This window comes from Panthera leo, chromosome F3 (assembly GCF_018350215.1).
Source record: "Panthera leo isolate Ple1 chromosome F3, P.leo_Ple1_pat1.1, whole genome shotgun sequence".
Taxonomy (NCBI): Eukaryota; Metazoa; Chordata; class Mammalia; order Carnivora; family Felidae; genus Panthera; species Panthera leo.
Window position 1 is genome coordinate 68,405,211 of NC_056696.1, and position 16,534 is coordinate 68,421,744.

Genomic DNA, 16,534 nt, shown 5'->3' on the forward strand with positions numbered 1-16,534 from the left:
ATCAAGTAAACGAGCGGTGGGTCGACGGGCCCCGGGAGAGGTTCCCTCCGTCAGCCTGCGGGGGTGGGGTGGGAGCGTGGCTTTGGGTGCCTGCTGGCACAGGCCCTCCGCTCGCCCCAGTGCTTCCGTCCCGGACGACACCGTCTGACCCCGCAGACCCGAGCCCCCTGTCTGCCCCTGAAGCTCTCTGGGGCGGTGAGGTCTCCTCCCTCGAGCCCACTAGGCCGTGGGGTTGGCAGTCCGTCACACCCTGCCTTCGAAATACCTCCGTTCCCGTCGAGCCGTTGTTTAGATCTGCTTAAGTGGGTCCGGCCTTCCCTTCCGCCGATTCTTGTCACGGGGACGGCCCAAAGGCCGCGGGCAGGGCTCTGGGCTCGAGCCCGAGACCTTGGCTCCGAACTCTGGCACGAGGCACTCCCCCTGCGCCTCTACCTGTAACGTCTGTACAGTCGGGAGAGAGGCCAGGGGTGTCGCGGTGATGGCCAAGAGCGGACGCATGAAGCCGCCTTGTGAACCGTAGCGTGCTTTAGGGAAATCAGGCGTGGTGATGCGCCGTGGCCGGTGAGCACAGGGCGTTTGTTCATGGTGTGCGTCTCTCGGCAGTGAGTGCCGCCTGGCTCTCATCCGCTACCTCTGCTCGGGCTGTGTTCCCATCCTCCCTTGGGACCGGAGTCCTCCCTACTTCCTGGCTCCCAAACGCCCAGGAGGGCGGTGAGTCCCAGCCTGGACGCCCCAAATTTGCAGGGGATGTGACGTGAATGACAGAAGTAGCCCAGCCGTCCGCGGCCAGCGCTCGTCTAGGACCGTTCACAAACTGCTTTACTCTTCCCAGAGGCCCCTAGGCGGGTCCTAATGTCTTCCCCATCAGACGCTTGAGACCACTGAGGCAGAGGTGGGGTAAGAGGCCCGAAGCCACAGAGCCAGGAGGGGCCGTGTCTAGGGCACATGCTGCCAGCCCTGGGGCTCTCTACGCGCCCTGGGGCTGGGAGACGGGGTGCACAAAGGGGACCGGCCCGTGTCTGCCCCACCCTCCACGGGGACCCTCTCTGCTCTGCGCTCAGCCCCTTTCACCCTCCAGCAGCCCCCCTGCCTCCCTCCCTGCTCTGAGCCTAGTTTGGGGGTGAGAACAGCTGCTGGGACGCTCTGATCCGTCCCGGAGGGAACTCTGCATCATCAGAAACGGAAGGAACCTCGGGGATTGTCTGAGGTTTGTTCTGAGAGAAGAGAGGCCTAAGCTGTCCAGCACCGATGCCCAAACCACATGGCAGCACGAAAAGGAACTGTGCTCACGTGACTTACGAGCGTGGACGCACAGTTCTGAGCCACACAGCAGCAAACTGAGCCACGGATGGCAAATGTCTTGCCGGCTCCTTCCAGGAGAGCAGACGGGACTTCACCCTAGAAAACAGGGGCTGGGGGTAGCTGCTTGGCCCCAGCGGCTCGCGGCCCAGCCCAAAGGGCTCCCTGTGTGCCGTGGCCTGCACTCCCCGTCCCCGGAGCCCCCTTCCTGGCTGCCCTAATTCTGTCTCCATTTCTCCTGCAGGATTCCATGTTTTCGCTGGCCCTGAAATGCCTTATCAGCCTGTCTACCATCATCCTCTTGGGCTTGATCGTCGCCTACCACACGCGAGAAGTCCAGGTAGGTGCCGTCCTCTCCCCTCCGCGAGCAGCGCCCGTCCCCACCCCAAAGCCCACCCCGTGCAGCCGCCTGGTGGTGTCGCACACTGTGGCTCTTCCCCTCCCGTCTGGACCCTCAGAGCGAGGGAACTGGGGCTTCAGCAGCTGTGACGCCGTCTTATTTGGGGGTCCCAGAGGCGAATGTGGCTTCACGATTTGGGGGCGGCTCTTTAACGCCAGTGCACTGAGAACCGCTTTCCTTCTCTCGCTGGGCCTTTCAGAACCTTGGCCACCGAATTCCCCAGGGAGGCAGACCTATCTCCCGTCCCCTTGCACACGCACGTACACGCACACACACTCGAATTGCACCGAATCCCTCCGGGACTCTGTATCTCTGAGTGGTGTAGACTTTACCCGCCGCAGACCCTGAAGGCTGGGAGGGGTCATTTTCTAGACGGAATACCGGTCAGATGTGGGGAGGGGCTGCTCGGAAGTGCGCCAGAGAAACGTCGGCTGGGCCTCCGGGCCCAGCTTCCAGCCTGGCCGACAGGGGTCCCATGCGGGCCAGGAAGGGTAGACGGCGAGAGGGTCTGTGGCATCTTCCCAGGACACCGGGGCGCCCGCACTGCCCGGCCCTGCAGGCTGACCGGCCCTGCTGGAGACCCAGGTAGTTCTAAAACCTCCAGATGCTTTTTCTCCCACGTATGCGAGTCTGGAGATAATCCCAGTCCCTGGGCTGGAGGAACACAGTTCGATTCGCGTCTGGGCCGCAGGCAACACATTGACAAAGACCAGAGCTCGCGGTCAGAGAGACCAGCTGGGTCTCGGCTGGGACCCCTTCCTACAGGGCGTTTTTGTTTGGCCCCGCAACCTTTCTCGGGCTGCTGTGAGGACAGGATGTGCTCTGGGAGCCGGGAAACACCGTGCCAACCTCGTCCCCGTTACGGGGCATTCTGGGCAGGGTGGGCCCGTCTGCCTTCCTGGCAGTGTCTGGGGGCCCCCGGCCGGCCTGGATGGGCAAGCCTTGGCTCCCGGCCACCCTGGCGGGGCTCCAGGCAGCTGAGGACCAGAGGACACGGATCTAGGAGCTGCGACTCTCGTCTCCGGGGGCTGCGGTACTCAGACAGGCGTGTGCCCTCAGGGCATTCAGACACTGCCACCAGCTTCCCTCCTGGAGCCTGAACTGCCCGACCCAGACCACTGTCCCATCAACCCCAGGCAGGAGCCAGCACCGGCCGGGGGGGGGGTGGGGGTTAGGGACCAAGACAGGGCTGGGGGTCACCGTCTGGGCCCCAAACCAGCCGTGGCGCCCGGGGCTTCCCTCAACCCCACCAAACCCTCACGTCCTCATCTGGAGGGAGCCCCTTGGCGCGTATCGCCCTGATCTGCGCGAGATGTCACCCGGGCCCAAGAGAAAAGGCGGAATCGTGGGAATCGTGACGCTCAGCCACGCGTCCCTCCCTCCCGTACTCTCGTGGCCCTGGTTCCCTCCTGCGGGCCTGTGGCCTCAGCGCCGGCCTGGGGCGGGGACACCACCTCGCCCGGCGCCCTCTGTCCCAGCCCCAGCTCGCGGCCAGGCTTGCTTCGTCCTGGTTACGGGCAGTAGAGGACACTGTCTCCGCCGTTAGGGCCTGGCGCTCAGCACTTGCAGAAACAAAGTGAAGCCAGTGTCATTGAGTCCTGGCTCAGACACTTCAGTCTGCACGACCTGGGCCAGTAACAGCGCCTCCAGGCCTCAGTTTCCCCGGGTGAAGTATAGGAGTCACATCACCCACTTTGGGTCGGGAACAGTGGAGTCCAGGGTGGGCGGTCATGGCACGGGACCCCTCTGCCCCACTCTTCCAGCTGGGCCTCGCCCGTCCGTGTGCCAGCTGGGCCCACGAGGTGGCCCCCTGCTGACCGCCGGCACCGGCAGCCGGCTGGGCTTCCTCCCGCACCCCCGCCAGCCCCGCCTGGCTCTCAGCTGCCCTGGCTGTGCCCGTAGCCTACCTGGCCTCCGTCACGGGGGCAGTCACCGGCACGTGGCTCCCTCTGGAAGCTTACCCTTCCAGTAAAGTTCTCCCTGCGCCGACCTTCTCCTGCCACGGGGAGGTGGGATGGCGTGGGCCCAGATGGCGTGGGGAGGGCCGGCTCCTGCAGGGCCCCTTGTACGCACCTCGGTGGACCCTACCGTTCTCTGTTCTGTGTCTTTCTCCCCAGACTTCGGGATGGTAAGGTCACTGTCTTTACGTTTCCAGGGACCCATGGTGTCTGACGAGCAGGTTATCTGCGGTGCACGTCCTGAGGGAAAGGGTGCTGGATTCTAGACACCCGGTTTCCAAAGCAATTTAGATCATCCCTCCGTTCTGTGGTCTTGGGCCTCATCTATTAATTGGGAATCGAAGCCTTCTAATTCTGTAATTGTCCGGTGCAGGTCTGGGCACAGCCGGGGACCTGCTTCCTGAGGGCGGAGGCGGGCTGCCCCAGAGCCTGGACGCTGGCCAGCGTCCAGGGCCCCCGCCCCCCCTTGGGCCGGGAACGCCCTCAGGGGGAGCAGGGCAGGGTGTGGCCCATCACCTCCCTGGGGTGGTGTCAGGGGCTTGTGTGAAGGACGTGCTCCCAGACTCCCCACTGCCCACGGGTTGCTGTTGACTTGGCTCAATTTTAGCAGGGACCAGATGACCGTGTCTGCGCCCCCTCCCCCCCGGTGCGCAGAAGCCTGGGGCACCTTCTAGAATGGTATTCCTAGTGTCAGTCTGGATGACTTGTGTTCTCGAGGCAGAATTCTGAAACGGGGTGGCTTTCTGTTGTGGAGCCGCAGGTGTGGATGTCTCCCAGAGGTGACCAGGTGCCCACCCCCACCCGTGCAGGAGCCTCTGTACCTCTGTGACCTGTACCGCCTGTGACAGGGACGCTTGCCCGTGGGCAAAGGCCTCCGGTGGGCGAGGGGGGTCTCTGGTGAGTGAGGGGGGTCTCCTGTGGACGAGGCGTCTCCTCTGGGTGAGGGGGATCTCATGTGGGTGCAGGGGTCTCCTGTGGACGAGGGACACTCTCCCGTGATAGGCAGCGTGGGTTTTTGGCAAGTCCGCCCCTCTGCGGAGAGGAAGGGGTCTCCCGGAACGTGCACTCAGCCCGACTGCGCTTCTGAGCCACAAAGGCAGGTGTCCCACAAGGCGGCCCCTGCCACGTTTCTCCTCGGGTTTTGTCCTTGGCTGTTTAGAGGGTGGGGCTTTCAAAGGCTCAGGCGTCTGTTATCCTCAGGCCAGTGTGACCTTCCTGGAAGGAAGTGAAGACACAAAACCCAACGCATTTTTGTTTATTTACCAAAACTTTGAAAACGCCGCCGACCTCGCACCGTGTACGGACCGTGCGGTTTGGCGTCACCGGGCCCCGTGGCGGCGCCGGCCGCCTCTCCCCGGGCTGCAGACCCGCGTGTGGTGTCGGGGCCCCTGGCGCGGCCCCCCTCTCGCACTCACCACGCGCGACAGGGTCCACTCCGTGCAGAGCCCGGCGCAGGGGCCCAGCGCTCTCCACTGACCGCCCTGAGCGGAGCCACGGCTGGGCCGACGCCCCTGGTGCTGTCCCGGAAGGCGGGTCGCCAGAGAACAGACTTCAGAGTAGCGAGCTCGGGTTCGAACCGCGGTGGTTGTCACATTTTAGTGTGTCTGGCAGCCCTTAGCAAGTTACTCGATCGATCCCTCCGATCCCTCCTCGTCAATCTCCTTCCGCAGGGTGGGGCTGAGACCGGTACCCTGTTGTGGAGCTGGGGACACTGGTCATTTGCATGAGGCGTGGCGGGATCCGTCGCCGGGCAGAGTGGGGGCGAGGTGGTGAGTGCGGGCCAGTCTCCTGGGACGTCGCCTGCGAATGCGGGGACGCCAGGATAGCAGCTGGAGCAGACACAGTGCGGAGGGAGGGTCCTCGTCCACTTTTCCGGGGACTGCTGTCCTCCGGCTGCCAGAAAGGGGCCGGGTTCTGGTCCAGGAGCGCGCAGGAGGGGGAGGGGAAGTGCCCTGGCTCAGAGCCCGGCCGGGGTGGGCGTGCACACACCCCTCTGGGGGCAGGAGCGGAGCCGGGTGAAGCCGTCGGGCACACAGCAGGGGCGGGAAGTTCGCCACGGAGCTGTGGAGGGAGCTGACGTGAGCGTGCTCACGGGTCGCGTGCACAGTGAGGCTGAGGTTCCCGCTCTTGTTTGGGGGCCTCCCGTCTAGTGCGGACCCGACTGGAGTGTGACGCTGACCAGCTGGGGGCCTCCAAGCGCATGGACACCGGTGATCTATCAGGTGTGTGTTAAGTGGGTGTTTTTATTAAATGCCACCAAGTCCTCAGCCGACGGGGAAATTCCTCCAAATTACAGGACGTAAATCGCATTCAGCAGACAGCTCACATTGTAGACGGGCTCACCCCCACGGCACGACGGGTCCGTGGGTCGGAGCGCCCTCCTGGATTTGCGACACGGGCGTCGGTTCGCAGGAGGCGGACGGGCCAGAGGCTCCGGGGCCCCGTGCTGGCTGAGCCGGGGTGTCGTCCCACTGGGGAAGGGAGGACCCCTCAGGCCAAGTCTGGTTCTGGGCCCTCGCCCTTCCTCTCCCCTGAGGACCGCGGGTGTCAGGCGCTCGGCCCCTGGAGGCTGCTTGTCCAAGACCTTGATGCGCTGGGACCAGGTTCAGCGCCGTGACGTGAGGCGTGTGTGAAACCGTGTGGCCACGGGGGCGAGTTTCACAGGGAGATGAGGCTTTAGCCGAGCCCCATCTTTGTCGGGAGCGGAGACCTTGTACGTCCGGACAGAACTGGCCTGGGGCACCTCAGGGCGGCGGAGAAGGAAGGAAGGGCCGTCTGTCCTCCACGTGGCGGCTGCCTGACCCCGGTGGGGCTGGGCCTGTGTCCTCGAACACATCTGGTGACGTTTCCTACGGGCCGGTGTCTGGCTGGGCGAGGCAGTCCCTTTGGGCTGACCGGATGGGGGACCCCAGAGATCCCAAGACCTCCAGGAGCCTCCCCGGTCACCACAGTCCACAGGCGGGGAGCTGGCTTGGCCCTGGCCCTGACCCCTGAATCAAGCGTCTGTTTCCTGCCCCACCGGCTCCCTGCTGTGCGGTGGGGACGACGTGACTCACTGTTGTGTCCCAGAGCCGAGCGCCCAGCAGAGCAGGTGGGGGCAGGCGGGCCGAGGTCTCCCCTCACTGGGCAGGAGAGCCTCTGTGCAGACTGAGCCTGCGGCCGCCGCCCTGCCCGCCGCCCTGCCGCTCTGCCCGCTGGGCCTCCCTCCCTGTGCAGCTGGCAGTCGATTGCCATGGTTACCAGGCTACCCTGGCGGTCTCCGTGTGACATTTGGGGTTTAACCCTTTCTGCTGCAGAGGGCTTTCCCGCCTGCTGTGCTCCCTGAGCCTGTGGGGCCCCTGTGTGGACCTTCTGTTCTGTCGCTTGGAAATGTCATGCTGTCTCATGCTGCTCGACAAGCGTGTGGAGCGACTGTTAACAGGTGTGCACAGCGCTGCCCTGGGCGCGTTGAGACCTGCCCGGCGGGACGGACAGTCCGGGCCGCAGACTCGGCCCTGGGAGCTCTTGGACTCCTATGCAAATGCCTCTTGCCGGGGCCTCCAGAAGCTTCCTCAGCTCCAGGAGTCTGAGAGGTTAGGGCTGCCCTCTGCCCTCGAACACCAGCAGCAGGATGGAAGGGAAGCCGGTCTCGGGAGGAGGAGGAAGGCGGCCCCCCTGCTGGCTCAGGACCTGGTAGCACTCCCCCCCTCCCCCCCAGGCCCTGCGTCGCCTCGGAAACCACACAGTGTCAGTGAAGTGCCTGTGAAGTGAGGGGCAGAGACACGCTTCTCAAGAAGCTTCCGCTGAAATTCCAGGGTGCAAGACATCACCGTCCATCCCAGTTCGGGGGGCTGAGTGGACCGAGGGGTCTGCAGACAGCTGCCCACGCTGCTGCCCCAGCCGGGGGCCTCCCTGTCGCTGGCCTCGGTCACCTCTACGAGGTTCGAGGGGCCTGATCTCCGTGTGAGCTCGGGCGAGAGCAGGAGGGGGCCCTCCGTCCTCGCCGTGCTGTCCTCTGTGGAGGGAGCAGACGGGGTCAGATGGCCTCCCGGGCCTGTGATCGTATCAGGATTCCGTGTCCGAAGGGTCCGAGGGGAGGATGGCGGGAAGGAGCCGTGAGCGGGCCCGGTAACAGGGACCCAGACTGGTGGCACTCCTGCCCTTCCCCTGAGCGCCTGGCCTCTGCCCAACGGGGGCCTGGCCGTCCCCTCCACGTAGCCTCCTGGGGACTGGCCGTCCCCTCTTCGCATCTGAAACGGGAAAAGTCACAAAGACAGTTCTTTGGCTCCAACATCTTAGTTTAAAGGCGACTCTTACAAGTCTTACGAGGATGAACCGGTCAGACATCTGAAAGCTTTTAGGGTAATTAAAGCCTGTAACCGACCTCCCTTCCTCCCGGTGCCAAGTCCCGGCCTCTTTCCATGAGGACAGACTGCCCCTCGCCACAGCCCCGGGTCGCATTCTGTGACCCTGAGAGGGCCCACGTGTGCCGTCCACGACCTGCCCAGACCCTGTTTGTCTCCTTTAGTATTGTGCTTGCTACTGTCTTTAGCTGCTGATCTTTTCTGCCCATGTGGTGGGTCTCCGTCGGGGGCGGCACCAGACCCCCTGAGCTCTGCCTGGGCCCCAAGGCCAGTGAACACCACTGCCGCGTGTTTGGAGAGCCCCCCTCCCCCCGGGCACAGCCCACGTGGCCGTCCCCGCCGCAGGAAGTGGTAGGAACACAGTGATTGTGAAGAGACCCCTCCCTGAGGACTTGGGGGTTGGACGGCAGCCTGGAGTTAACGGTGTCGTTGCCGCGCCTGACGACCAGCAGTCTGAGCGTGGTCGTGTCCTTCGTGGCGGGAATGAAGTCGTCCTGTTTTTAGGAGGAACGATGGCAAAGTCACCACTGGCCGGGTTCTCCAAAACCCAATAACCGGAGGAGACCTGGGCTCTCCTTGGTCAGCCTGTGAGTTAGACAACTCAGTACGATTCGCCTTTTTCCCAACACGACACTGGCACAAACCTGCGGGGTTGCGGGAAGGATGCTGGGCCTGTGGCCAGTAGACCCGGGCCAAGCTGTGACTTTGCCATTTAAAAGCGCTTTTTAAAAACCGTGGTAAAGCATGCATAACAAAATTTACCGTTTTAGCTGTTTCTAAGTGAGTTCCTGCACGTTGCTGTACAGCTGGCCGTCCCCGTCCGGCCCCAGGGCAGACTGTCGCCTTGTGTGTAACCTTATGCCCCCCCGATGGCCCGTGGGTGTGGACACTCCTCCGGGAGGTGACCTTCTCCAGGCTCCCGCCTCCGCCGTCAGGCCCTACTCCAGACCCTGAACCTGCGTCCCCGGCCCAGCGTCACAGGCCCCAGGGTGCGACCCCGAGCTTAGATTTGGAAAGTGGTTTGTGAACCCACCGACGATGGTGGTGGCCCCTCCGCGTGCTGATCTCTGTGTGCCGGGCTCGTGCCCTCTACGACCTCGGGGAAGCCTCACGACAGTCGCGGGACTGGATTCTGTTATCATCCCTGTTTTACAGGTAAGGCGGCTGAGGCCTAGAGGTGAGACACACGGCCAGTGTCGTGTGGCAAGGGGACACCGGGCTGGGCTCCAGCCCGGCCAGCTGTCCGCAGGCCCACTAGGCTTCCTGCCTCGGGGACGCAGCTCTCCCCTCGACCGTGCCTCCTCTCCCGGCCCCACAGGGCCTGAAAAGCAGCCCGGAGGTCGGGCTGAGCCACGGGGCTCCACTCCCCAGACGGCAGGTGTTACCACGGCAGAGTCCGGCGTGGGACAGACAGCAAGCAGACCCCGCGGCAGCCCCTCCAGGGGGGACCCCAGCCTCTGCCCTGCTCTGTGGTGCTTCTCCTACTCATTGGAAACCCTATCCTTCCCCTGGTTTCCCTGCCGTCCTCCCCTCGGGCCCCAGGGCCGCCCCAAGATGGGGTCCGGTACGTTCAGGGCAGCAATCCCGGCCGCCTGAACACTCCCCGCCTGGCCCCCGGCCCTCAGAGCCGCCTCCACCCTGAGCTGTGTGCCCGGGTTGCATCTGGCCTTCCCTTTAGACGCTGACTCTGGGCTGTGAGTGGCCTGGGCGGGTCAGGCCGGCAGCTTCCTGTCTCCCCGCCCACATTCCCTCCTCCTCCTGGCTGTGCTGTACTGAGGGGGCCGGCAGCCTCACCCCCGCCTCCCTGGTCGGACCTCCGGGGTCCTCTGCCCTGCACACGGAGCATCCCCGACGGTTGGGGCCCCGTGTCCGCCCTGCCCCTGCTGCTCTGCTCTGGGCCCCCTTGGTCTGTGCCTGCCGAGGGGTGTGAGCTGGGCAGCACAGAGGGCCACACGCCTGCCTTCCCGTTCCGTTCCCGCAGCCACAGCCAGTGCCGTTGCCTGGCTTCCGGCCGCTAGTTCACCCTGAATCTAATGTTCGCGCAGACGCTCTGTCGCAGAGCCGCTAAGCCCCTGGCTCCCCACCCCCGGCCCAGGCTCCTACCCTTGCCGCACAGTTGGCTCTCTGGGGCGGAGGCCTCCTCTGTCCCCGGCCTTTCTCGGCCTGTGCCTCTGGCCTGTCCGGGTCTCGTCTGTGCATCTGGTGGCCTCCTTCTTGTCCTCCCACATTCCGTGGGCCTGACTGTGGCAGCTTCATCCAAACCATTGATACAAATGTGGAGCCAGGAATGGAATCTGGGGAGAGAATCCTCTCGTTGGGTTAAAGACAGAAGGAACGGAGAAAAAGGAGTTCCAGTATTTGCAGATCTTTCTGGTTCTGAGCATTTCGTGGCCTCCCGTGGGCTGTGGTTTTATGCCCCTCCCCCAACAAGCCCGGCTCTGCATTCACGTGGCCGGTGTCGACAGGGCCGTGCTCAGTGCGGCGCAGAGCTGCGAGCCACCGGGCGGACGCCTTCTCTGTGCGACCACCGTCCGTGAACTTGGCCACCAGCAGACTGGGTCATCACGGTGTTGCCCCAACGGGCTGTGTCACGGCAGCTGGGCTCGGCCGCGACTGCTGACCCATGGTTCCGCTGGCCACGGCCACACACCAGGGATCAGTGGCCAGCCACGGTGGAGCCGTCCGCCCGGTGCAGAGCGGCCCCGGCCCCTGGGTCAGCGCCGCAAGGCCGCTCCGCCCAGCCAGCACTGTTCCGCCCTCAGCCCCCGCCTCTGCGCAGCCAGGCCAGGGACTAAATGCTCCCAAGGTTCCTCCCAGCCCTCTCTGGTGCCTCTTGCTAGAATGTGCCAGAAACCTTACTGGTTTGAGAGCACCGAGAAATGGCCACCACCGTGTGTGGAAATGGGGGGAGGCGGTGGGCAGGGTGGTTTTTGTCTTCCCGCCTCTGTTAGAAATTGCCACCGCTCTCCGCCTCTGCTGAGGCCTGGGCAGAAGCTGACGATGGCACTCGACGCGGGGCTACTGAAGGTCCACTCCGAGCCAGGCGCCGCGGGGACGGCCCGGTCCCTGCCCCGAATGGGCTTATGATCGAATGGGGAGGTCGGCACTCCAGTCCCACCGCTGCCTTGGCTGCCCGCTGCTGGGGCACCTACAGAGTGAGGGAGCGGTGGGCACCGCGCGACCCCCGGCTGCCGTTTGGGACGGGCCTCGAGGGCTGGGGCTCGGCGGGGGCAAGGGTGCCGTGGGGAAGGGACGTGCTCGGGCAGCCGTGGCACAGGGACGGGGTGCAGGTCCTGCGCGGCAGCGGTGAGAGGTGGGCTGGAGGGAGGCCGGAGAGCAGGAGTGGGGGGTCGGCACCTGCTTGCACAGCGGTGGCCCTCGTCTCTCAGAAGGGGCTCCGGGGCCAGGAGGCCAGGGAGCTCGTCCCGCAGCTGCGTCAGTGGAGCGTCGTCCGTGAGCCAGGGAGCCTCACTCAGTGCTGAGCCCACAGGGTGGGGGAGATGGGGGAGGTGACGGGCCCGCCTCTGGCCCCCAGCTGGCATCAGCGCCACTAGGGGAAGCGTGGACCCGTCTCCCTCCTGGGGAACAAAGATGGTGGCCACCGGGTGGGGGAGAGCAGGGTCCTCGCTGGCGGGACATGACCCCCGGGCAGCCGGGGCCTCGCGGGGCTCGCTCTGTTGGGTCTTTTTAGACGTGGAGCAGGCTGGGCTGGTGCCTTTACAAGAACCTTGGGGTTTTGCAATTTTGTTCTTTCCCTTATTGCTCCCAGACTCAGCCGCCGCCTAAAAACACACGGTTCCCGAGCAGCCTGGAGCCCCAGCTTCCCCTGCAGCAGGCGTTTGCTCTGCCCGCGGCCTGCCACCCGCAGGCATGGGGACGCACAGAGGCTGGGCCACCCTCCAGAGTGCTGGCAAACGGGGCCCCTGTCCCCGAGGCCTGGGCTGGCGGTGGCCCTCAGGGTCAGTGTCGTCACCCAGGGCTGCCGTGGGGGCTTCTCAGTTCACAGCGGGCTCAGGAGGCGCGAGCGCAGGGGAGACGAAGGCTGAGACTGTCACGTGCGGCCCCTGCTGCTGGTGGCGCGTCCAGCGCGGGAGCCGGCCGCCCAGAGGTTTCCCTGTACCCTCCTCTGAGCGCTGTCGACACCGGCCTCGCTCCCCGGGTCCCGCCGCTGTCCTGTGTCACTTGCGCCAGCCTTCCCCCCTTTCACATGGGATGCGCGGTGCCTGTCACTGTGGGCTGGCTTCGTGCGCATGGCTCTCGAGTGGAGCTGACAGGGCTGAGCTTTACGGCTGGAGGCTGCCCGGCTCCGGACACAGGGCGAGGGCGCCGGGGGCAGGATCGTGCGGCAGAGAACATTCTGATCCGGGTGTCCCTTCAGGGTAAATTTAGTTCCTGGGGCTGGTGCAACATTCCAGTGCGGTGGGAATCCTGGTCGGCCTCAGTGGGGAGGGGACGCACCCTCCGTCACCTGCCCGGTCCACGCGGGGGCCTGGGAAACCCCAGCATGTGGCCGTATTTCGGCCACTCAGAGCTCACACAACATTTATTCATTTGGCCCCGACTTCCCTTCGGGCCCGTTTCTCATCTAGTTTGTGGTTCTCGAAGCTTCCACGTTTTCATGGCTGGTGCCTTTCAAGGTGGAAATACAGATTGATAGACCGAGCTCTCATGCTGCCGGGATTCAATCAATAATGGCTGAAATATTAACGGGGCCTTTATGAAAAGAAAATGTAGCACGTGGACGGCGCGTTCTGGGTTTGGATCCAGGAGTTTCCCTCTAAGCTCTGCTGCTAACGGCACCCCAGGCGGATCGCAGTGGCCACGCAGGAGCGCCGTGAGCCCCGGCCACGCCACGGGGGAAGGGTGCACGAGAGCCTGGCCTGGACGAGAGCTTGATGACGGTGTGGCTTCGGACCCTCCGTGCCAGTGACGGCGTGCCTGTGAACCCGAGCCCCCGGCCCTCGGGCAGGGGACACGCCCCGCAAGTGAGGGGCCCTCACCACCGCCCGGGACGGGGCCAGCCGTGCACACGTGGGAAGTTTGTGCCGTGAATTTGTGGGAGAGGAGGCGGCCCACTCGTCGAGGGGAGGGGCGCTTTGCAGAGGAGCCCTTGGGTCCCCTCCACCCGCTGCTCGGCTCACAGACCCGCCAGCTGTGCGAACAGCTGTGCTCGGGCTGCCTTGCCCCCCACCCCCACCATCACTTCCTGTCCCCATTTGGTCGAACACGCTTGGAAACAGGACTCAACACCCTTTTGGGTCCAAGCGTAAAACATGCGTTCAGAGAAGGAAGCTCCTGTCTGCCCGACAGGCTTGGAGGTTTTCTGCTTCTGAAGACAATCACCCGGGTGATGAGAGGGCTTATAAGGGCCGTGAGGTGAGCTGGTAATGATACCAGGTCGTTACCGAAATGACAGGTGTCGATCCTGACCCACCACCCGGAGGGTTTTCCTATCGGAAGCAGTTAGAGCCGCCTGTGTGGGCGCAGCCTGACTTCAGCTGCAGCCGTCATGTGACTCGTGTCGTGTTTGCAGGAAGCCCTGCGCCACACAGGTGGGGTCCCTTCTTCCCGGCCGGTCCCGGGGAGCCTGCACGGGGAGAAGAGCTCAGGTCAGGGGAGGGAGAGACTCGCCTTCGGTGACTTCTAGGTAAAGCCACTTCCCTGAGCCGGACGACCAGCCCTGTGGTCACTAGACGCAGACCGGCTCCTGCCCGCCCCCTCCCTGCGTTTATGCAAAGTCCTGAGCGGAGATCGAGCCCCGGACGCGGCAGGGCATGTGCTGCCGGTCTGGGTGACAGTGCGGCCCGGAGGCGGCCCAGAGGGTCTCTAGAGCCAGGGGCTCCTGGCTTCAGCCTCTCTGCCTCTGTGTCCTCCTCTGTAGAGGCAGGGTCGTTTCAGCGCCATCATGAAGGGTCGTGACCGGTCCAGGAAGTGGTGCTCAGTGGGTACTCCGCTCAGCGTCTGTGCCAGTGTGTGACTCAGGGCAGTCACCTGCCCCCACTCCTTATCCTCACCCCCCCGCTGCCCCTGTCTGCCTCCCCACTGAGTACCCCTCCCCCAGCCGACATAGGGCCCCGAAGGCCGGGCACTCAGTGTGCACACCCTCAGGGGGCGCCCCCTCGGGCCCTTCTCAGGAGCTTCCTCCCCCAACCTGGGCCGTTTGGGGGGCTGACCCCTTCCCGGGGTTTGCTCCCCACTCGAAGGCAAGTGCACTTAAAAATAAGTCCCGAAAGTGGCAATCATTTGAAGCGCGAGAGAGGTCAGTCAGAGAGAGGTTTTGTTCCTCCGTGGAAAAGAGAAGAAGTAGGTGTCTGTTGAGAGAACTTTTTCGGTCAGCTCTCCTTTCAGGGGGCAGGAGCGTGTGGCCTCTGTCCTCTTGGCCTGGCTCGCTCTCTGATCTCCGTCCCTCCGGTGAGTGGGTTCTACAGAAGCTGCAGGGAGGTTGCCCCTAGTGATCGTGCGTAGAAAGGACTAAAAAGCGATTCCAGGGGCATCTTGGGACCATAAGTGGTCACTGCGTGCTGACACGTCGTCTCAGAACACAAAGGGCCTTCTCCCGTTCTCCGAGACGAACCGTTTTCTTTAGTCAGGGACAGTGAGAGAAGAAGCGGGGCTCCCCACCTAAGACTGGAGGGCCGCCCCTGGGTGTGGGGGGGTCTTCCCCCTCCCTCTCCCCCTGGTCTGCCCCAGAGTCTCAAACAGAGGAGGCTGGAGGCTGGAGACCCCCGGCCAGCTCAGTGTAGAGTTTTTATGTGTTTCCTCCTAGCAGGTGTCTCTTGGGGAAGCCTGGATTCTAGGGAAGAAGGAATGCTGCTCACTGGGCGCCCGGGAAGACCCCTCCTCAGGCCGGCTGGCACCACTGGTGCCCAGGGAGGAGGCGCCAGCGGGGTCTGCAAAGGGCTGCGTGCTGTTTGCTCTCCCTGCGGGTCCCGCATTCTGGCCGGGTGTCACCAGGCCAGCTCTGGAGCTGCCCACAGGGACCCCACCGCAAACCCAGGCCCGTAGCATCATCTCCTCGGTGAGAGTTTGGCTCAGGAGAACCCCGAGCCAGCCCTGGCTTCCTCGTGCGTGTCCTGCCGTGGGGCCGCCGCGCTCTGAGACTGACGGAGGCCGCCACGGTGTCCAGCAGGAGCCCTGGGCTCTGCCCCAGCAGGGATTCGACAGTTTGGATGGTCAAGGAAGGAACGTACAGCTTCTTCTCCGGCAGGGGTGGGTGGTCACTCGTGGTTCCAGGCGGTGGGCGACCCGCCGGCTGGGGCACAGGGAGGGACAAGGCCGTCCTTTTATTTCAGAGTGAGCTGCTCATGTGATCTGTTCCGTATGAACACGGCCAGCGACACCATCCGAAACAGCACAGTGACGAAATAGTAAAGTCAGAGTCCCTTATGTTTGGTCAGGACTCTACGCTTCTGCAAAGCTGTCTCCCACACGTGAGACGCACGACTAGACCGGTGTTTAGCCCCTGGGGCGGCCGGGGGGGGCCAAGAGGTCAAGGGACGTGCCCAGGACTGTCCAGAGAGTGAAGGGCAGGGCAGCTATCTCCTGACCTGGGGTGCAGAGCCCCAGATACCCCAGCACTCAAAGCCACTTAAGTCCAGCTGCAGAAGGGATCTCGGTGACCGTCCTAGGGTCCTGCACTCTGCCTGGTGCAGGTCAGGGCCGGCTTGCAGCCAGCCGCTGCCTCCCTGTCCCCAGGGCACCTGTCCCCGGGGGGGTCTCCCCCGGCTATCCTGGGAGCTAAGCCCCACCCACCTGCCAGTCTTTGGGGCATGTTCAGCTGAATTCCTCCGTGATCCCGTGCAGGGGAGGGGACAGGACCCCTGGCAGCTTCAGGTTGTGGGCCTGGAGGCTCTGACCAGGACGGGGCCGTTTGCACTGGGCCCTGACCGGGACAGGCAAATGCGGGGGACCGCCGGGCATTCACCCAGTGAGTAGCAGTGACCCTGAGCTTTGGCCCCGTCACAGAGAGTGACCCTGGCCGTCTGGTGACAGTGCTGACTGAGACCGGAGGGCATGTGCCTCTGTTCGTCTCCGTTGGATGGCGTTCGCGGTCTCGTGACAGTAAAAATCATTACATGCAGCGTGCTTTCTGTGTGCCAAACATTATATTAACATAAGAGAAGCACGGTGCGTGTGAGGGTCGTATAACGCGCCGCCCGCCTGCGTGGCCTCGGCAAGAATGGTGCCTCGCGGGGCCCAGCTCTTCTCCTCGTGTGGGGTCCGAGCTGCTCACCAGTGGTGAGGACGGAGCCACAGGTGCACAGGCAGGTGCTCCCCCCCCCCCCCCCCCCGGAGTCCTTGGGCACGTCAGCGCTTCTCAACCTGTCACTCCCTCAGAGGGGACGACGCCTCCTCCAGAAGCAGCCTTGATTTACGCTTGGCGTGAACCCTGATGAACAGTCCTGAGTGCTGGGCTGGGGGTGAATGCCCACCATGGTGCTCCGCGTGGGGAGCGTCCAGGTGAAGGCTCGGCTGTGTTTCCTGCTTTGTCACTGGCCGCTTCCGGGTGTTACCAGTGCCCCCTGGGCTGTGAA

General features: G+C 64.2%; 2 protein-coding genes across 2 annotated transcripts in view; one reads left to right on the forward strand and one right to left on the reverse strand.

Moving 5' to 3' along the window:
* KCNN3 (potassium calcium-activated channel subfamily N member 3) overlaps window positions 1-16,534 on the forward strand; it is a 121,991-nt gene that overhangs the window by 35,481 nt on the left and 69,976 nt on the right. The window contains 1 exon segment of the mRNA XM_042924810.1: window positions 1,544-1,639. Within this exon segment, the coding sequence (XP_042780744.1) occupies window positions 1,544-1,639 (96 nt within the window).
* LOC122211581 lies at window positions 6,839-10,331 on the reverse strand. The gene is made up of 2 exons (XM_042924811.1): window positions 10,104-10,331; window positions 6,839-7,886 (listed from the first exon to the last, which is right to left on the reverse strand). The coding sequence occupies exons 1-2, from the start codon at window positions 10,263-10,265 to the stop codon at window positions 7,320-7,322; spliced, it is 729 nt and encodes a 242-aa protein (XP_042780745.1). The 5' UTR covers window positions 10,266-10,331; the 3' UTR covers window positions 6,839-7,319.